This window comes from Lasioglossum baleicum, unplaced genomic scaffold (genome assembly GCF_051020765.1).
Source record: "Lasioglossum baleicum unplaced genomic scaffold, iyLasBale1 scaffold0107, whole genome shotgun sequence".
In the NCBI taxonomy this organism is placed as follows: Eukaryota; Metazoa; Arthropoda; class Insecta; order Hymenoptera; family Halictidae; genus Lasioglossum; species Lasioglossum baleicum.
The window spans coordinates 26707-48502 of NW_027469167.1; the positions used below are offsets into that span (position 1 = coordinate 26707).

General features: G+C 46.4%; 1 protein-coding gene across 1 annotated transcript; it reads right to left on the reverse strand.

Moving 5' to 3' along the window:
• Positions 1 to 17042: 17042 nt before the first annotated feature.
• LOC143219939 (uncharacterized) lies at positions 17043 to 19033 on the reverse strand. Its single transcript, XM_076445726.1, has 2 exons — positions 18704 to 19033; positions 17043 to 17060 (listed from the first exon to the last, which is right to left on the reverse strand). The coding sequence occupies exons 1-2, from the start codon at positions 19031 to 19033 to the stop codon at positions 17043 to 17045; spliced, it is 348 nt and encodes a 115-aa protein (XP_076301841.1).
• Positions 19034 to 21796: the final 2763 nt, after the last annotated feature.

The window sequence follows — 21796 nt, forward strand, 5'->3', positions numbered from 1 at the left end:
TTCTGCTCTTTTTGTTACTATTTGCCTGCAAGCCTTCCGAATTTCCTGTCTCCGGGTTCGCTATGTGCCCTCCACTACTCCCCGGGATATCGTCCTCATTCATTTTTCTTTTCGCCCCGTATGGAGGGATTTCTGCTATCGGAAAATAAATAGCGTTCTCGTTGTTCGGAGTTCCGTACTCCGGTGAATACGGATCCGTAGGATTCATTTACAGAACTTCTTTGGGATCGCTAGGTCTCATTTGGGTACACTAAATAAATGTTTCTCTCTATATTTGTTCCTTACGGAGAGTTGTTTCTCTTTATTGTACGTTCTCTACACTAATCTATTAGCTATATTAACAATCTTCGCCTTTTTATCTCTCTCTCTCTCTAGCTTTACAATTTATATTTTTCTAATTATATATCTAAGCTATTTATTTTATTTCTAAATTGTACTCTCCTAGCGGAGTGTTTTCGAACGAGACCCCACTCGATGGGTCTAATTCGTGAAATAAACTTTTTGCTACCTAACCCTTATTTTTTTCTCGCTAGTCTACTTACCCCGAAGGTCTCCTCTCGTTTGAATACCCGCTCGGGGTACTTCCTTAACCGAAAAAAAATTTTCTTAACGAACCTATCTATTTTTTGTGGTAGGCTTACTCACTTTTTTCCCCTCTTTTGTTTGAGTTCCCACTTGAAGTGGTTCAGAGGGAAAATAAGCAAACCGAGCACGCTATCGTGACCGGAAACTTTTTTTGGGAATAAAAAAAAAAAAAAAATTTTTTTTCTGTACCCAAAAAAAATTCCGACACTTTTATGGCCCGCGTGTCGCGGGGGCTCTCTGCGAGTTTTATAAAAAATTTGAATTTACCAAATGATGGGTCACTCTTACTGTCTGTTAGCAGTCTCACTTGGATTCACACAAACCCCGTTGACTCTGTCTCGCTTTCTCTTAAGGATTTCGGAAAATGCTCGGAAATGTAGAAGTTTTCCTACCCTAACCGGTCTCTCAGACAACTAGTTTGAGTCCGATTCTTTCAAAAAATAACTGAATCGGCTTCTTATAGCCTTCCCTTTCTTTTGTCCTGTCTACTTTTCTAATTTTCTAATCTTTCCTTTTCTTTTTCAGATCCCGGCTTGCGACCTGCCACGTGCCCCGGCAGCCGAAGAAGACCGCGTAATGGCGGCCCTCCGAGCACGTGTTGAAAATTATCGCTCTTACTTCTAATTCTATTCTAGCCTACTGTCTAATAAACACACGCACTTAAACACTACACCAATCACCGTTCTTAATTATTGTACCTAAACTGTATAACTAAACTATTTAATGAATCTGTTTATTCTTCACTCTAGTCAGTTTATTTTAACCTTTCCCTTCACTTCGACAAGATGGCCGAATCTACGAGAAATCCCGTTAAAATACACCGGACTACTTCCCAGAAGATTACCTAACCGACTCCTAACCAACCTAACCTAACCTAACCTAACCTTTTTTTTTTAAGATTTTCCTTTTTTATTGGAGAAATCTCCACCTATTACAAAACTGTCCTAAATCTAAAAATTAGCTTAATCTAAATTACTCCCGCACGCTAACAATACCCTAATCGCACGCACTTGTAACTATTAGCTATTAATTATTTACTCTTAACTATTCACTATTTAACGCCACTCTCGCACGCACGAAATTCGCTTTTTCCACTTTTTTTTGTAAATTTTAATTTTTAATCGACCGGCGGCCCTTGCTACACTCACCTACAGCCTAATCGCACCCTAATATAACAAATTATCGGATTTACAAGAAGTCCGGAAACTTCTGTTACGAGCTATTTAGCTCGCTGCATAAATCCCCGGACACGAAAATTTTTTTAATTTTCAAAAAGTTTTTTGCGCCCAAATGACGCAGAACTCCTGGAGGTCCGGCCCTCCAACTCTGAATCACGAAATCCGTAATTTAATTCGTCCGGATACTTCCGAAACGAATCGTTTCCTAAGTCTCCGGACACTTCCCTAGGTGATCCCCTTAAAATCGTCCGGACACTTATGAAACGAACTCTTTGCAGATATACGCGGACTCCGAAAACCACTTCAACACAACCTCACCACAGCCGCGGACGCACCACGGACGCACTTTATCAGAACGGCACGAGGTATGTATCACTGTACACCTATCGCTGACTAACAGAATTCGTTAATCGGCTACCTGATATTATAAATTAATTACTTAATTTCTAATTAATTAGACTAAGTATCCTAACACTATCTATCACCGGAGTACTTAAGACATCTCTAACGAGTTAATCCTAATCACTTTTCTAAAACTGCCTAACAATGTCACTTTTCCAAGTTTACACCAAGAAAGTCTACACCGTTCTCAACCTAACCTAACCTAATCTAATCTAACCTAACCTAACCTAATCTAACCTAACCTAATCTAACCTAACCTTTCGAAAGTGTTTTCTCTATATTTAAAATTTCTGTTTGCCGACACAAAACTGACAACCACTGCTCTCTCTCTCTCTCGTTTTATTTACACAGGTAAACTTTATCGCTACACACTAGCCGCACGCGACCTATACAAACTATAACCTAGAAGATATTAAACAAATGAAAAAGCGCTCCTGTCCGGAGGCTTTCCTGCACTCAGATTTTCCGTCCGAGAATTACCGGCCCGCGATTTTCCCGTCGGGGGACGAAACCTCGCCGCAAAACGCTAGCCGCACGCCACTTAAACTAATTTTAAGCCTAACGGAGAAAGGAACAAAATAAAAAAGAAACGCACTCCTGTCCGGAGGTTTTCCCGCGCCCGGATTCTAAATCCGGGAATTAACGGCCCGCGATTTTCCCGTCGGGGGACGCAACCTCGCCTAAGTCCCGCTGTTCGGGAATTTAAGGAATAAGCAAATTTTTGTCCAGAATTTATAGGTACTCACTGTACAGTAGTACTTCTAGTTCTTAGACGATTTTTCAAAATGCTCAGATTTTGAGTTTGAACTTTTCAAAATATCTCCTATCCTTGCCTACTCTTCCACTCTGAAGGGCACTCCTTAATTCTTAAAATTACCCGAAAACTGAAATTAATGGTCCCCGAACTGTCAAAAATTCCCTGGACTTTTACCGTAAGGATTTAATGTAACCCAGTTCGGAAACTTTTTCGCCCTAAACATTCCCTAGCCGTCGGAACTCTTTTCCAGGAATTAACTGCCCGTGATTTTGCCGTCGGATGCCGAGTCCAGAAATTAACGGCCCGGGTTTTTGCCGTCGGCTGCGGAGTCCGGAAATTAACGGCCCTAGCCTGATTTTTGCCGTCGGATTGAAAATACGGTGCTTTTCAGCCAGAATCAATTCCTATCACCTCTCTAACTTCCACTATTGCCACTTTAACTGAACTGTGTAGCACGCGGGCGTACCGGAGGCACTCTGTCCGCTCGCACCTGCCCTTCACTGCACCCCTCTATCCTTGCTCCTACCACCTGTAGAGCGGCCGGACCCCCACGTACCGCCAAGGAACTGGCCAGGAATCCTTCCACAACCTTAGGTTTTATTTCTAAAACCGGGTGGAGGCTGGTGAGTAGACTGGGGGGAAGCCCGTTCGCCGTTCTCTTCCCTCGCTTTGTTTCCAAAGCCTGGGAGAACCCGGCGGACTCCGCTTCGTTGGACAGTCCCCTGCTTTACTTAAAGGTTCCTTGTCGATACGTAGACGTCCTTGCCTGGTCAGCCAGCTTCCCTCCTACGGATCCCTACAATAGCACCGCACTGCTGCACTATTTAGAACACCGAGAGAGGAGAAAAACACCACTACTAATAATCTCGCCGTAACTAGATTGCCTATGCAATTGAAAAAACCTCTAAAGAATATTCGAAATCTGCGCTATCTCAGCACCTCAACTGCTGAAACCGCTCTGGAGGTCGCAGGGATCATTGCGAGCAGCGTGGCCTTTCGTTATCCCCTCCAGGTCGGCTTTCAAAATAATCGTTGGCAGTTACTTTAGCACGACCTTTCTAATCGTTTGTGTGCTCAACTTGCTGTTTGTCCCCTGTTTATCTCCTCCCTCTGTACGTCCTACTATGACCGTTGGCCTCTGCCTTTCTTTTATGTTAAGAGGACGCTATTCATTTCACTTTTCTAAAATTAAGTAAAATAATCTTACAGGTGGCGATCTCCCTTTCCGCAGGTGTTCTTCGCCGCCCTGCAGTCGCGAGGTCCTCCCCGTTTACATATTAGATTATTCGTTTCGCAACATTAGACCTCCGTTTCTCTATCTCCCGGAGGGGAATTTCTGCTTTTTATCGGTAGGCGAATATTCTTACGGGTAAAGATCTCACGCAACGTGGTGTATCAACTTTCACCTCCCGCGTCCCGTGGATCCTCCCCGTTTACAGTTTAGATTATTCGTCGGCGTTCTTGTTGTACCATATAAACATTGTCCGTTGTCTGGGTCCCTAATGTTTTATACCTTCGAGTACTCCTAACGGTTGAACAAACTCAAGTTCCTACTATTGAGCTGTACCTCTCTTTCCTTCTGTACCGGGTTTTATTCTCGCCCTACTTGTCTCGCTTGTACGGCGCATCTCTGACTTTCGTTTATCTTTCCTTGTTTTGGTCGGTAATTCTCGTATGTCTTTCTTTCTCGACAGATTTCACTAAATCGCCGAAATTTCCTAAACCGTTGGAAATACGAGAAATTATCATAGGGTCGAAACCTGCTAATTTTTCCTTCTTGATTTTTTGCACGCGTTAAAATTTTTTAAAAAGACTTTGTTCTCAAAAAGCGTCTATCCGCCCGAATTCGGTCGCAAAATGCGTGAATTTCCTTATCGGTTCCTGGGGTTCCTCAATAAACTCGTCTAGCCAGGATGGCAAGGGTTTTCCCTATTTCCTTATCCTAATATTTGCGGGTTTACCAATTCCGTTAGTACTAATTGTGTCGACCCGCCATCTTATGCCTGGCTAGCGCCTCGTGTCTGCGCCTGTTCGTTGCAACCGTCTGCACTCGGTACTTTGGCCGTGTGCTCTATTTTACCGATTTTCCGTCGGTAACCGCGCGCTCGCTGTTCGTACGCGGTTCTGGGAATCCTACACTTGTATCATCCATTTGCCCGGGCATTCGGTTTTTACTCGCCTGCCGTGTAGACAGTACGCATTCTTATTTCGACGTTCTAGCACGTTTGTTTATCCTGTCTATTTCCCAAAGGATCATCTCTAGGCCTAGGTTAGGTCCAAGATTTGTTTCTAGCTAACCGGGGTTATCCTACCTCTTATTTTCCGTCTCGCTATTTTTCTGCTTTTATACCTGGTTTGTGTGTTCACTATTTCTAATTTCTTTTTCTTTCCTAATTACAGTTCACAAGATGTCTCATCCCGAGGATATCCAGGAGCCCGGCTGTTCAGGAGTCTCTCGAGGGTCCCCCCATGTGAGTATCCCTATTGAAGGTTTCTACTTTATGTTCAGGTCTTCTAAACCCTTTCCTTTCAGGTTTTGCCTGAACACTTTACTCGCGAGAGAGTACGTGCTATCGTGCACGTTTATTTCCAGAGCGGCTACAGTGCCGCCGGGGCCTTAGAGGCTATTCAGGATGCCTATGCTGCCTATGGGAATTTGGTATCGCGGTCCACTGTGTACGATCTGTTCCACCAGTTTCGTGAGGGCAGAGAGCGGATGACTGACGCACCTCGTCCCGGCCGTCCCAGGGTTGGAGATATGGATTTGGGCTTCCTAAAATCGATCGTGACCCAGGCGCCGCAGATAGGATTGACCGAACTGGCCTCGATCTTCGGCATCGGTCGCACCACTGTGCGTCATCGTTTAAAGGAGATTGGATACCGTAAACGGAGGCCAGTCGGGTATCATTATGTGCCTGATGCTGCCGATTTAGACTATCGTGTGGATGTCTGCGTTGGGTTGTTGGGTGCCTACCCTAAACGCTGCCTTCGTCGTATCATCACTTGTGATGAGCGATGGCTAATTTATGAGCGGGACTCTGGTAGGGAGTGGTCCTCCCCTTCGGATCGTGTGGTTCTTCCCAATGCCACCCGACCCGCCCCTCTTCGTGTCTATCTCAGCCTATGGTGGTGCCGGAAGGGGTTGCTCTTAGCTGATATTTCAGAGACCGATGCTGATTTATCTAGTCGAAAACATATTGAGCTTTTCGAGGTTGCTTTGCAAAATTTTTATTCGATGCATCCTCGTTTAGGGAAGAAGAAACCCTATTTACTTCAAGATCTGTGTCCCAGCCATGTATCGGCTTATTCGCGTTCGCATTTTGAAGCGCGCAGGGTTAAGCTGGTACCTCACCCTCCTAAATCACCAGATCTATCTCCCACTGATTATTGGGTATTCCAAAAATATGATGCCTATTCCGCTAAACATAGACGGGGTCGTCAGGATATAAGCGGTCATTTTAGGAAATTCATATATTCCCGGCGGCCCTCTTTTTTTAAGAAAGGGATTGACCTTCTGCCTAAGCGTTGGGAGGCCTGTATTTCACTAGAGGGGCAAGCCGTTCCTTTGCGGCTCGACTAAACGTTTTTCTATTTCCGCTATTTAGTATTTTTGCTTAGGTTTGTATAAGCCCAGCCTCGGATCTCTTACCTATATTTTTCTCTAAACTTCTAACTACTATCATCTTACTTTGTATGTTTCTATTCCAGGTTTATTTTCTCGCTAATGATTACACTATTCTTTTACCACTCGGATTGCATGGCGAAAAAATTGCTATGTCGTATGTTTAGCACGCTGCTTCTATTTCTCTTTTCTATCCTGATGATTTATGTTTACGCTTTCTGTGACTTCCTCTTTAATTTCGACAGTAGGTAGCTTTATTTATGCTAGCATTTCTTTCTGCTGCAATCTATTCGTTTATTAATCTGTAAATTTCTGTTCCAGGTTTATTTTAGTTTGTTCCTGTTAATAGTTACTTTATTAATCTACCAGACATCCAACTATTTTGGTTTCTCTACCCTATCCTACATGGATTCGTGTTTTCCGTTGTCTGTGGTTTTTCCACTTAGTTTCGACTGTGAGTATATTTCCCCCATATAATTCGTTATTTGCTAACTCCGCCTTGCATATTGTTTTGATAAATTAGATTCACGTTGTCTTTCATGCTATTGTCCTATCGTGAATATGTTTTCCTTCTCTAGCTATGTTTCTAACTGTCTTTTTTCTCTTTTTCTGTTTCAGGTTTATCTCTGAGAAGTAAAACCATCAGGCCAGACTTACTGTTCGAGCGTGTAACATACTCTGCCGGGAATTCCTAATTTTAATTCGTTTTTGTTTTTTATATAAAGCCGAGTGAATTCTAAGCTAATTATTCCTTATATGCTACCTTACAATAAACTGTTTTCTCGCCCTATTTCGTATTGAATTATTTATTTATTGACCTCGCTTCATCTTTTTCTTGGCTTTACTTCTTCCTATGTATACTTGTTTATCCTATATTTCTATTTCAGATTTAGGTATTTCTACTGTAATTTCTACTTGACACGTATGTTATTCTATTCTTAATTTTACTTGTTTACGGAAAATACTTTAGTATCAGCTTTGTTTCCGTTCCTTGCCCTAGTCGTGGGTTCCTCCTATCTACGTTATTTTCCATCCTCTATTCCTATTACTTATTGAGTTATTCTACGGTGTCTTTCGCTCTTGTCTCTGGGGTTCGGACCCCTACTAATTCTTACTTTACTATTTCGATCGATGTCGCATTTGTGTTTAACTCGCTAATTAACATTTTCCTATCTAAACGAGAGAGAGATTCTTAAAAACTAGGTGACATTACAATACATACAAAAGCATCCCGACATTTATCTAGTCCGTCATCTTGGTGCCGTTCCCGCGGAGCTGGCAGTCTTATCCCCTGGTGACGCAGCATCTGCTGTTCCAAGGACTACCACCGGTGCGTTTCTCTAGCCGCAGGATTCCGGGCCCGGGTCTGCTCGTAGAGTCCATCGCAGTCCCGTAGTCCCTTGAGCTCTGAGTCGTCTCGGTCACGTCCTCGGAACCTAACCTAACCTAACCTAACCTAACCTTTCGAGACGTTACCCATGTTTATTGTTCCAAAAATTGTAACTCTCCTTATCACAAATCAAAAATAAAAAATTTTTTCACTAGATTTCTCACGTGTAGCTCTCTCTGCCTTACAATCTAATCCTAACCGCTATTTACAATATTAATTTCTACTCGCACGCACTTTTTCGTTTTTTTTCCCTTAAATCGCTATATTAACCTATTTTTTATAAGCTGGTTGTATCCAACTTTTCTCGCTCTTTCAAACGACTACCCACTCGGGGGGGTTCGGAACAAAATTTGAAAATCGAGCACGTGGCTCGATTCAGAAACTTTTTCTGAGATTCTCAAAAAAATTTATAAAAAAAATATGAATTTTTGCAACCCCAAGAAACCCTCCGAGACCACTGCTCGATTTGTTTCCTAAATTTTTATAAATTTACTCGGTTTCCTCTGTACGGTATGGTCTCTGTATATTGAAACTGCACGAAAAACCCTCTTATTCGAAAAACTATCACCTCCACAAAAAAATTTGCCGCTGTGGGGCCCTCGAGAGGGTCCCCCTACGATGCGCCTGCTAATTTAATTTCTCAAAATCGGTCGATTTATGCCTTTTTTCTATCAGAAACCGAAAACTACCAGCGGGTGCGACAAGGATAGCTCAATAAACTCGTGGCTCTCTTTCTAACGCACTACTGATGGGCAGCCTTAAGGGTGCCCATCATGATTATCCTTCTCTATACCGTTTCTCTCTCTGGCATGTATTCGTAATAGAAATCGTATATTCCTATCGCTATCCTTTTCGCACTCGTATAATCACTATATGTCTGTCTCTCTCGCACTCGTTAGTCCGGTGTATGCACCTTTGAACACTCACAGCGCCCTTAATATTGCACGGAATTAGGGTTTTCGAGGTGTTCGGAACTCCTCGTGAGCCCCTCTTCCTTCCTAACTTTTATTTTTTCCCAAAAACTCTCGCCCTTCTAGGGATCAATTTTTATATCTATCCTATAAACTATAAACCTATCCTATAAACCTTTCCTATAAACACGCGAGTCACCTCCTGTTCGTTCTGGGCACTGGGCTCCCTGCGCCCGCGCGTCACTAACTCTCACCTTCAACTATTCGCTAATTATTATTATTAACTAATTATTACCACTATCTCGTAAAAGAAAGAGAAAAACACAGAATTCCACTACAGAACACGTCTCGATAACCGAAAACTAGATCCTATAGAAAACTCTGCTTGTCTGCATTCGAAAACTACTCCTAGCCGACTGATTTGAAATACAAAGAGGAGGGCCAGTACAGGCCTCCACTTCCCCTTCTCTTCCATGACCTATCCTCTCCTTCTTATTCGCTTCTTGTTTTGTTGGTCGAACTGTGTGTTTCTGTGTGTCTCTATGTTTTTCTCCTCCTGCTTCGCCTTGATATGATGTAAGAATTCACTTGCTAAAAGTCACCTGCTTGTATGTTTGACTTTACAAATTTAGCCTCTATAAAACATCGCAATAAAAACATCGCAATCGAAAAGAAACACGATGACCACCCGCGAGCGAGTCCTTGCAGAACCTCTACGAAAATTTATCAAATAATTATTTTAACTTTTCGTTTAATCGCCAATAGACGTTTCCGGACCAACTCGCCGTTTCTCTCGTATACGCGCGCCCGGCTTTCTCCGTTCGTACGGCGAGAGCACAGTCTTAACATTTAGCATCCTTGTCGCGTGTACGAGGCACGCGTAAGGCTTTCTCACATCTGATTATTTTGAATTTCTTAATTCATTTCTTTATTAATGATTTTAAGGCGATATGTATCTGACATAAACTCGTTAATTTTCTTTGATACACCCTTTATACTGATTCAACTCTCAAATTTCTCCAATTTTTCCCGAAAATGTACAAATCATTTATGTGCCAGTGTGGCCGAAATAGATCGCTATTTCTTGATTTTTCCTCGCTAAAGTTTCGAGTTCTGCAAGAAACTCGCCACGTTCACATCCTGGGTCATCACTCGCTCTGTATGCATAGATATTACTGTATTTAACAAATCGTGTTAGTACTCGCATTCTAATCCGCCATCTTTATGTGCTTACTACGCCACGTGCTCGCGCCTGGCTTTAACCACCGTTCATACTTCCAAGACTCGAATTGCATTATCTCTCTACTGTAGGTAACTCGTTCTGTACCAATCGTCGGTAACCAACATATTTTTCCAACTAATATTTTATGTGGTTCCTATACTCAAAATATTTGTTACGAATTTTGCAATATGTTTACATCTTCGTAGAATCTTAAACGGTTTTGTCCGAAAATTTTCCGCCCGAGGCTTATGCGACGGCAAACGGTTTTGTCCGAAAATTTTCCGCCCGAGGCTTATGCGACGGCAAACGGTTTTGTCCGGAAACTTTCCGTCCGATGCTCATGCGACGGCAACCGATTTTGTCCATCGATAATAAAATTTTATGGGATTCCTATAATCAAACCATTTGTTACTAATTGTACAATTTTCCATGAAACTCCTATAGTCGGAATATTTATACTATATTTGCTTTTAACATTTTCTTACGAATTTTATACTTTTTATCTCCGTTAAAATCATATTTCTATCGTGTGTTAGGGAATTCGCGAGTTTCTTCATTATACAGAGATTTATCAAAGCGCGTACATCTTTCCCCTGTCGGTAGGGTATTCCCTGCGTCGGACCTTAGATTTTTATGCATTAAGCAGTTCTGTTCGCGTCCGTATATTTTCTTTTATATAAGAATCCTATACTATAACTAAATTTTACCTAGTGGCTAGAGAGAGCTTTTTAAAATTCAACTTTACATAACGAACAATTTTTTGTCACTATCCACATTAGTATTAAAGCTTTTTATATTTATAATTCATACTCAAATGCATTCCCTCCTTCATCTTGAATGTGCATTTTGGGCATTAGTGACCATCCGGGATATACTGGAGCCGTCGGTGTCTTTTAGGCGTGCTGTTTCCACTGCTGAAGGTCTGATCTCTGGGCCGGATCCGCTCCATGAGCCCTGCGCAGCCCTTCCATCATCGCATCCAGTGTGTCTTACAGTCCGCCCTCCATCCGTGCTCCTACGCTCCTCCGTGGTTATTGATGCCCTTGCTCCATTCCGTCTCTCCTGATTACGTCTCCTTGCTACCTAGACTGACAGAATTAGAAAAGGAGAGATAAATCGTTTTCCTCATCCATTTCTACCTCTCTCTCCTGTCTAACCCTTCTTCTTTCCTCCTCCTCTTTAAATCTCATTACATCCGTACAGAAGGTGGAGAAACCCTTCCAATACTTCTCTTTGTCTAGGATTTTTTCCATTAAGACCTCTTTCTCCAACTGCCCTTGCCCTAAATTTAGTCGCCTTTCCAGGGTCGTCCTTTCCTCCTTCCATTTGGAGCAGTGGAAAATGGTGTGCTCTGGCGAATCTTCCACACCTGGGTGGAACCAGCAGCTGCTGTCCTCTACTTTCCTAATTTTTTTCCTAAATTTGTTAAATACTCCATGACCCGTGAGAGCCTGTGTCATATGGAAATTTAGGGTTCCATGTTTTCTAGTCGACCATTTTTCTATGTCCGGGATCAGGGTGTAGGTCCACCTGCCCACCTTCGCCTGATCCCATGCCCGTTGCCATTCCTCCATTGACTTTCTCCTAGCCTCCTCTCTCAACCATCTCTTCACCGCTCTCTTTCGGGCTTCTGGTGGTTCTCCTTCTTCTCTGCTTTGCACGAATCCTTGTATATCTGGCCTGCTCCTAGATTCTTCCGGAACTCCCCAAAGCTCCCTGAGCTCCCTGAGTTCTTGAACTTCTGGAGAGTCATCTCTATACATTCCCTCTCTATTTCTTCTTGTCACGCTTCTAATTGGCCTCGGGTTCGCTTCGCTACTCATGCTATTTTCGTATTCAATTTCCCAGTCCAGCAGGTTTTTTCTTTCTCTAATTTTTATATCCCACGGGGCTATTCCCGTTAGAACTGCCAGAGTCTCCATGGGTACTGTTTTATAGGCGGATACCACTCTGGCCAGACCTAATCTCTGGGTGCTTTTCAAAATTCTCCAATTGGCCTCTATCTTAGCCGCCTCTGCCCATATTGGCGCTCCATATAGTGTAATAGATTGCAGTATCATGAAATATAGTTTTCGTGCTTCCTGCTTCAAACCTCCTTGATTAGCCATTACCGTAGACAAGGCCGCCATCACTCTGATACCCTTATTTGTGGTGTCCTGTATGTGTTTGCGGAATTCGCCCCTATAGTCGAATTGCACTCCAAGGTATCTCATAGTGTTTGTTGGTTTTACGACCGCTCCCTCGATTCTAAAATGAAAATCAGTTGGTATTTTTTTTCTGTTTGTGAACATGGCTTCAGTTTTGTTTACCGCTAGCTCGAGGCCCACTTCCCTTAACCATCCTCCTACATCTTTCGTTACCTGTTCTACTCTAGATTTCAGTACATGTAGCCTGCTACTCTCTACCATAATCAAGATGTCATCGGCGAATGCTATAACCGAGCATCCCCTTGGCCAGTATTTTCTTAACAACCCGTCATAGACAAGGTTCCAAAATAGTGGGCCGAGTACAGAACCTTGAGGGACTCCCATTTCGGCCTCCATCTCCGTGTCTTTCCCTACCGTACTGCAGCTAATCTTCCTATTTCTGAAATAATCTTCGGCTATTTTTTGAAGGTATATCGGGATGCTTCTTCTCTTCAGCTCCGCCAGAATGAGGTCCCATCTTAGCGTATTAAATGCGTTTTTTATATCAAGCGCAATCATTACCGAGTACTTTTGTCTTTTGATGCAACTCTTAATTTTATTTGTAGCCTCTAGCATTGCCTGTACAGTCGATCTCCCTTTTGCGAAGCCGAACTGTTGTTTCTCAAAAGGGTTTTCCCCCAAGGACTCCATGAACCTTTCCTTGATGACATACTCAAAAAGCTTTGCTATGGCATCTATTATGCATATAGGCCTATATGCTGAAATCACCGACTGGTCTTTTCCCGGTTTCCTCAACAGGACAGTTCTGGCCGACTTCCATCTATCAGGAATGCTTCCCCTCCTTAAAATTCCTGTAAACAACGCCGCGAATGCGTCTGGTCTGCACAGTGCCAACTCTTTAATAATGGCCGGAGACATACCGTCCAGGCCCGCCGCCTTTTTGGGCATTATTTTACTTGCTGCCGTTCTTATTTCTTCTTCTCTAATTTCTGGGAAGTCGGTTTCCTCTACTTCTTCTCTCCTTACCTCTGCCATTCGATTTTCTATTACGTCTGTCATGTCCGTTGCTCTTCTTGGGAAGAGTCCTTTTAGGACTTCCTCCATGAATTCCCCTGATAAAGTAGCCGGAGGCGTCGATGACTTAACCTTATTTATAATGGACTTATACGGTTTTCCCCAGACGTCCTGATTTAGTAGTTCGCAGAACTCCTTCCATTTATCTTTTTTAGCCTTCGCAATTTTATTCCTTAATTCCTTAATTGTACTCCTATATAGACTTTCTAGGATTTCAAGCTCTTCTTTTCTTCCGTTACCATTTTTAATTTTACCCCTTAGTCGCTGTGCTTTCCTTTTTATTTTCCTAGCCCTATTTCTTATAATACCAAGATCTTGTTGCCACCACGAGTTCACTTTGCGGTCGTATTGTTCCTCTGGGTTCGTTTTTTCAAGGTTCTCATCTAAAACATATTTTAATGTAGAAAGGAATTTATTCTCATCTTCCTTACCGTATGAGTTCTGCAAGCCTAGGTTTTCTTCATTTATTTTCCTATCAAATTCCATTTTCATTTTCAGTAGAGTATCCGTTGTAGTTTTCCAGAATGGTTTAAAAATTTTCTTCTTCGGAATACAATGTTCCATGTCCATGGTTGTTAAAATGTACCTATGGTCGGAATCCGACTCCATATCGAGCACTTGCGAATCCACTTTGGTTCTATTTGGAAACGAAATAGCTAAAAAATCTATGTAAGAAGACCTTGCTCCATGTAGGAAAGTGGGTCCTCCTCTAGGTTTAATCGGGTGGACCCCTGCTTCCCATAGCTCTTCCAGAACCTTTCTCCCTCTTTTGTTGGTTGTCTTCGAGCCCCATGGAGAGGCGTGTGCGTTGAAATCACCGCCTATAATGACATTCTTCCCATTCCTTCTCTGTTCTTTCACATAACTTGTGATACGTTCCAACCTAGAAGCGTATTGTCCGTCAGTCAAACTTGGCGAGAGGTATATACTCACGACAATATATTCTCCCAGCTGGACGGCGGTGAAGTCGTCCTCCCGTTTGTCTGAGTCCTCAAACCTATGCACTCCGTTCGTTCCTGTGACCCAGATCGCTGTTGAATTACCTTTCCCGTATACCCATGCTCCAGGGTTGCAAAGTGGGTCAGAAATCAGCACCACATCGGCCTTGAGCTCCACCGCCGTCTGCGCCAGGAGATATTGTGCATTTCGGCAGTGGTTCACATTTATCTGTAATATTTTAAATATGAATGTAACTAAATTCTGCTATTCGCCTCCATATACTTTTTATATTGCGGGCAATTAAAAGCCCCCGCAATATGTTCAGCTTTCCCTGGTAGGACACCCTGTTTGATGCATAACACACAGTTCCTTGTTGCGTTGCACCCGTTTATCTGGTGTCCTTTCGTCCCGCATCGTCTACAAGTTTCCACTCCATTATTTTGTTCCTTGCAGTTGTATGATAAATGTCCAAAATCGTGACATATAAAACAGCGAATTATGTTCTTTGCCCTACTTACTCTACATTTCGTGAACCCTATCTTAATTTTACCATCTTCACCCAGTTTCTTATATACTTCATCCGGCACCGCCACTATAGCGGTTTTTGTTCCACCATAGCCGAATCTCAATGACTTTATTTCAATCTCATCTTCCGTAAGTTCTCCGACATCTGCATTTCTTGCTATTTCCCTTTTAATTTCCTCCTTATCAAGTGTCGGATCAAGATCTTTTACTTCTAGGGTAACCTTCGGTGAAAGTTTCTTGACCGTGTATTCATTTCCTAAAGTAGATCTAACCGTATTCTCTAACTCAGTATGATTTGATTTTTTTCCAATCTCGATAATCAGATCCCCCCCCCTAGATTTTCTAACCATTTCTATTCCCTCCATGCTTCCTGTTGCTTCCGTTTTTAATTTTTTAAACAGTTCCGCGTACGATTTCTCCTTCGTTGCTTTTACAAGGATGGCTTCTGCTCTCGGCGGGGGTGGTGGCCTATTAGCTCTCTTTTTCCTTTCCTCTTCTCTCTTCCTACTCTCTTCCTCTTCTATTCTCTTCTTCCTAAGTTCCCTTTTTTCTAGCTGCCTAGTCCTATCTCCTACGACAGTAGTCCAGTCCTCCCTCTCTTTTTCTGCCCCGTCGTGCTCCTCGTCGTTTTCGTCTCCCTCATTTTTATTTCTTTTCTTCTTTTTCTTTTTGTCGGATCTACCTACTTCCCTATCCTCTTCTCTATTCCTTTCTACTCCTACGTTTTTTCTATCTCCTTTCTCTTTTCTTACCCCGACCGCATTTACAAACGCCGGCGAGCATTGCGCGCTCTTATTTGCTATCGAAAAATTTTTCTCATTCAATAACTGATTTTTTTCAATAAGGAGCTCGAGTAACCTAGCCGTTTTGAACCCATCGTACAAGATCCTTTGCGTATGCTTAGTTATTCGCAAAGTCCTAGAATCTTCCTCCGAAGTTGTCCCTTTTTCCAAAAACCTATTTGCTGCCATTAACTTTTTATTCGCTTCGTCCATTATTTCCTTCAATTCCCTAATATAAGTTTTAGCCTCTTTCTGCAATTCACCCCCGTCGACTACTTCTTCATTCGTAGATTCTAACTCTATTATTATTGATTTATTGCCTTCCTGGCCCATGTTTTCAACCGAGTCTGTCCTACTTTTTTTGTTCGCCAACAAATCCGGTGACTCCGGTGACATACCATCATCATTGTACCTAGTACGATCCAAATCAAAATCTGAAAAATTTCCTACGTTAAAACTTTCTCCCTTCTTTCTTTTCAGAATATTCGAGTGCATGAATTCCGAGCCTGGGGTGCCATATTCTTCCCCTTCTGGTTCCATTTCAGGGAATCCGAGGTCCCCTCCTTCCGTTGGGGTAAACACGCTACTGGTAAGTACTTTCTATTTTACTACTTATTTCTAATAATTTCTCTTTTTTATTTTCAGGTTCAAGGTATTAATGATTAAATTACTCTGTAAAATTTCCTTTCGAGACGTTACCCATGTTTATTGTTCCAAAAATTGTAACTCTCCTTATCACAAATCAAAAATAAAAAATTTTTTCACTAGATTTCTCACGTGTAGCTCTCTCTGCCTTACAATCTAATCCTAACCGCTATTTACAATATTAATTTCTACTCGCACGCACTTTTTCGTTTTTTTCCCTTAAATCGCTATATTAACCTATTTTTTTTATAAGCTGGTTGTATCCAACTTTTCTCGCTCTTTCAAACGACTACCCACTCGGGGGGGTTCGGAACAAAATTTGAAAATCGAGCACGTGGCTCGATTCAGAAACTTTTTCTGAGATTCTCAAAAAAATTTATAAAAAAAATATGAATTTTTGCAACCCCAAGAAACCCTCCGAGACCACTGCTCGATTTGTTTCCTAAATTTTTATAAATTTACTCGGTTTCCTCTGTACGGTATGGTCTCTGTATATTGAAACTGCACGAAAAACCCTCTTATTCGAAAAACTATCACCTCCACAAAAAATTTGCCGCTGTGGGGCCCTCGAGAGGGTCCCCCTACGATGCGCCTGCTAATTTAATTTCTCAAAATCGGTCGATTTATGCCTTTTTTCTATCAGAAACCGAAAACTACCAGCGGGTGCGACAAGGATAGCTCAATAAACTCGTGGCTCTCTTTCTAACGCACTACTGATGGGCAGCCTTAAGGGTGCCCATCATGATTATCCTTCTCTATACCGTTTCTCTCTCTGGCATGTATTCGTAATAGAAATCGTATATTCCTATCGCTATCCTTTTCGCACTCGTATAATCACTATATGTCTGTCTCTCTCGCACTCGTTAGTCCGGTGTATGCACCTTTGAACACTCACAGCGCCCTTAATATTGCACGGAATTAGGGTTTTCGAGGTGTTCGGAACTCCTCGTGAGCCCCTCTTCCTTCCTAACTTTTATTTTTTCCCAAAAACTCTCGCCCTTCTAGGGATCAATTTTTATATCTATCCTATAAACTATAAACCTATCCTATAAACCTTTCCTATAAACACGCGAGTCACCTCCTGTTCGTTCTGGGCACTGGGCTCCCTGCGCCCGCGCGTCACTAACTCTCACCTTCAACTATTCGCTAATTATTATTATTAACTAATTATTACCACTATCTCGTAAAAGAAAGAGAAAAACACAGAATTCCACTACAGAACACGTCTCGATAACCGAAAACTAGATCCTATAGAAAACTCTGCTTGTCTGCATTCGAAAACTACTCCTAGCCGAATCCAACCTAACCTAACCTTTTTTTTTTTTTTTTTTTTTTTTTTTTAACGTAGGAAAAACGCTTTACGCGTACCCCGCCCTCCTGGGGGAGAGACGGGGTTATGTGGGGCTACCCGTCCAGAAGGGACCAGGCCTACCCACTAAAAAACCTACGGTGACCTCCCTGAGCTAGATTGGAGGTGGTCGGGATCTCGAAAACGAATGCGACCGACCACCTCCAGCCCCGGCTTAAAGCCCCAATCCCGGGGGGGAGTGAAGCTCCCCCCAATCAAAACCTACACTATTTGGACCCCGTGCGGGTTACCCACACGGTGTCCCCCATCCCTGGGGTCGCTCGGCTGGGTGCCCCGAGCCCCAGCTCGAGACACCCGCGACCCCCGGAGACCCCCGTCCTCGCTCGGGGAAGAGAACCCGAAGGGTTCCCGCCCGGCCGAGGAGGGAGGTCTCTGCACGCGACAAGGAGGGGACAGAGGCGAGTTCCGGCTCGCGTCTGTCCCCTCCCCCTGTCCCACCCCCCTGGTCGACCCCCGTATATTAAATAAATAAATAAAAACTTATATAAATAAATAAAAATAAAATAAATAAAGTTAAATAAATAAAATTAAATAAATAAAACAAACACAAAAGGGGGAGGGCAAATCAAGGGGTGGATAGTAAAATAAATAAAACGGGGGGATCGACCGGCAGGCCGCCTCTTGTGGTGGGGGGGAGGGGATTAGTGCTCCTCCTCACCCCCCGCGACCTGCCCACCCCGGGGGCGCCTAAAGGCAGCCCCCCTTGGCGGCGGTGGAGTACTATGTAGTTCCACCGCCGTCGGTACGTCAGCGGCCCCTAGCAGGGCGCCGACGGCCTCGGCGGGATCGCCCCGTCGAGGCCAGCCTCCTGGCGGAGAGGGGGTCGGCCTCCCTCTCCCTCTCCGCTGCCTCCTTCTGCGTGATTACAATCTCGCAGAAGGAGGCGAACGCTGCTCTTGACCTCTCGCTGCCGATCATGTGGTCGACCACGACCGGCAACGAGAGGTCCATTCCCAAAACGCCCCTTAGGTCTCTGCGCGGCGCCGACCACGCTGGACATTCCTCCAGCGTATGCCGCGCAGAGTCCTGGGCCTCCCCGCAGTGGTGACACTGCGCCGTCGGTTCCTTCCCGATACGACACAGATACTGCCCGAAGCATCCGTGCCCGGAGAGCATCTGTGTCGTGTGGTAGGTGAGCCTAACCCGGCTCCTTACCCATTCCTCTAGAACGGGCAGGAGCGCCCGGACAATAGGCCGGTCCGAATTGGCGGAGGCAATCTCCTCCCGCCATCGAACCAGCGTGTCCCGCCGGGCCTGGTGCCTCAGCACTTCGACCTCCTCCCCCTCGGGGGATAACTCCCCACGGCGGATGGAGCAGGCAATCTGGTAAGTGGTTGCCCGCTCCACCGCCATGAGATGAAGGGGAGTCATCCCCGCGAGGAGGCACGCCGCCTCCCCGGAGATGGTGCGATATCCCCGTATGGTCCGAATGGCCAGCCGACGCTGCACGCGCCATGCGTGGCGCATGTTGGCCTGGCTGGCCATTAACTCTTCGGACCACACGGGGCTCCGTACAGGAACTTACTCTGCACCACCCCCGAGTAGAGGCGACGAATCCTGTCATCGGGCCCCCCGATATTGGGCAACAGCCGTCCCATGGCGGCTGCCACCCCATCGACTCGGGGGGCCATCAGGTCGAAGTGCTCTTCGAAGCACCAGCGGCTGTCGAGGGTCAGGCCGAGATAACTCATCTCGCCTTTCACCTCGACAGAGGCTTCACCTACCCGGATCCAGAGTTGGGGTGGCTGCTGGCTCCGAGGCAATGCGTGTAACCACATTGCCTCGGTTTTGCCTGCAGAAATCTCCAGCCCCAATCTCCGGATCCCACCGACGACGCAGCCCACCGCTGCTTGCGCCAGGCTCAGCGTCCTCCTCCACGTCCACCCCTCGACGACCACCAATGTATCATCTGCATAGCAGATCAGGTGGACGCCGAGGGGAAGGTTTGCCCGCAGCACCGCGTCATAAGCGAGTAGCCACAGGAGCGGTCCGAGAATCGACCCCTGTGGCACTCCGCGGTGCATCTGTTCCCTCTGGATATTGCCGTCCCGGCCCGGGTACTCGAACCACCTGTCACTCAGGTAGTCCCGGATGATCTCCTTGAGGTAGGAGGGCACCTGGTAATACTCCAGAGCCCTCACTACCTCATCCCATGGCAGGGTGTTGAAGGCGTTGGTGATGTCGAGACTCACCGCCAACAACACCCTGCCCTGAGCGACAGCATCCCTCCGGAGGGAGGCGAGACGACCGACGGCATCGACCGTCGAGCGCCCCCTCCGGAAGCCGAACTGGCTGTCGCTCAGATCGGGACCACCATGGTTGGACAGGTGCTCGACGAGGCGGTCGGCAATGATCTTTTCGTAGATCTTGCCCGCCTCGTCGAGGAGACACAAGGGCCGGTACGCAGAGGGAACATCTGCGGGCTTTCCCGCCTTATGGAGGAGGACAAGCCTGGCGGTTTTCCATACCTGGGGGAAGGTTCCCCGGCTCATACAGGAGTTTATCATCTGTATGAAAGCCGGGGCGAGGACGTCCAAGGCCGCGGCCAACACCCGTCCAGGGACTCCATCGGGACCGGGGGCCTTCTTGCCCCCTTCCCGGATCCTCTGGACGGCTCGGGAGAGCTCACTCTCTGTGACCCCGAGTTCTCCGGTCCAGTTGGTATGGACCGACGGGGGCGGGTTCTCTCTCGTTCCCTCCTGGGGAGGGAAGAGTGTACTGAGGACCCGCCCCAAAAACTCGGGGTCCAGCTCCTCTGTAATGGGGGGCGCCCACGGGCGGAGCTTATTAAGCACCGCCTTGTAGGCGCGCCCCCATGGATCCCTTTGGAGGGATCCGAGGAGCTCATCCCAGGCCGCGGCCTTTGCAGCGGCTATTGCACGCTGCAGAGCCATACGGGCCGCCCTATATTCTGCGTAAAGGGCGGCCACTCTCGCCTCGTCGACGCCTCCAACTGGGTGGCGCCGACGTGCGCGGGTGTACTGGCGTCGGGCGCGGACGCACGCGTCCCTCACGTCTGCAATTTCGCCCGACCACCAGTACGCTGACTTCTTAGGAGCGTGCCTACCGGCCCGGGGCATCGAAGCGTCGCATATCGACCGCATGACGCCCCGGAACCATGACACCCCCTCGTCAGCCCCGCGCTCCCTGGGTTCAACCCAGGAATAGGCGAGAGCTGTGGCTCTCAAGACGTCCTCGTCTAGTCGCTGCAGTGCCCATTTCACGGGCGCTGCGTGGGTGATACCTCTGTTGGGGGGCACGTCCGCCTGCTGCTGGGTGGCTTCCACCTCCATAGTGATATGGAGGTGGTCGGAGAGGGACTCCCACTCCGTGGCCACCCGCCAGGCGGACACACGGCGTACGGCCGCGGGGGTGGCCCAAGTCAGATCGACTATGGACCACCCGTTCGACCGCACGCACGTGGGTACGGAGCCCCGGTTTATTAACCGGAGCTCCATGCCCCCCGCCCAAACATCTAGAGCCTCGCCGCGAGGGGTGGTCCTGGGGTTCCTCCAAGCTGTGGACTTCGAGTTGAAGTCCCCCAGGACCAGCATCGGACCGGCTAAGTAGGGTGTAATCATCACCCTTAGCCGGTCCAGATACCCCTCGAACTCAGCGAGGCTGCAGTTGGGCGATATGTAGCAACCCGCGACCAGCAACCTTCCCCATTTGTACAGTACAACCCCTCGGCCCCGCTCGACCACGGAGCCGGGGGGGAAATCCCCGCCCTTACGGGCCCAGATTGCCACGGAGCCCCCAACGTCCCCTGCCCAAGGGGAGGAGTCGGGGACGCTATAGGGCTCCGTGACAACGGCCAACCCCACCTGCCTCTCCGCCAGGCCATGGACAAACAAGTCCTGGGCCCGACGGGAGTGGTTGAGGTTGGCCTGCACGACCGGGAGCGTCCAGGGCATTAAGGTCCCGTTGACGCTCCCGGTGCGGCCTCCGCACGGCCAGCCGGCTCAGAGGAAGGCGGGGGATCCACCTCCATGACTTCCGTCCCCCCGCCTTCCTCCATGGTCGGTTTGTCGGTGGGCCCCTTCCCACCGACTATTCGACCTTTCCTCGGGAGCGGGGGGCACAGGCCACTCCCCGCTTTGTGCCCGGCCGGTCTCCCCAGCTCGGTGCAAATCGGGCACCGGGGGGCCGCCGGGCACACATTAGCCCGATGGCCGGTCACACCGCACTTGTAGCACTGGCCGCTACGGTCGACCGTGCTAGTGCACCGCTGCCTGACGTGTCCAACCG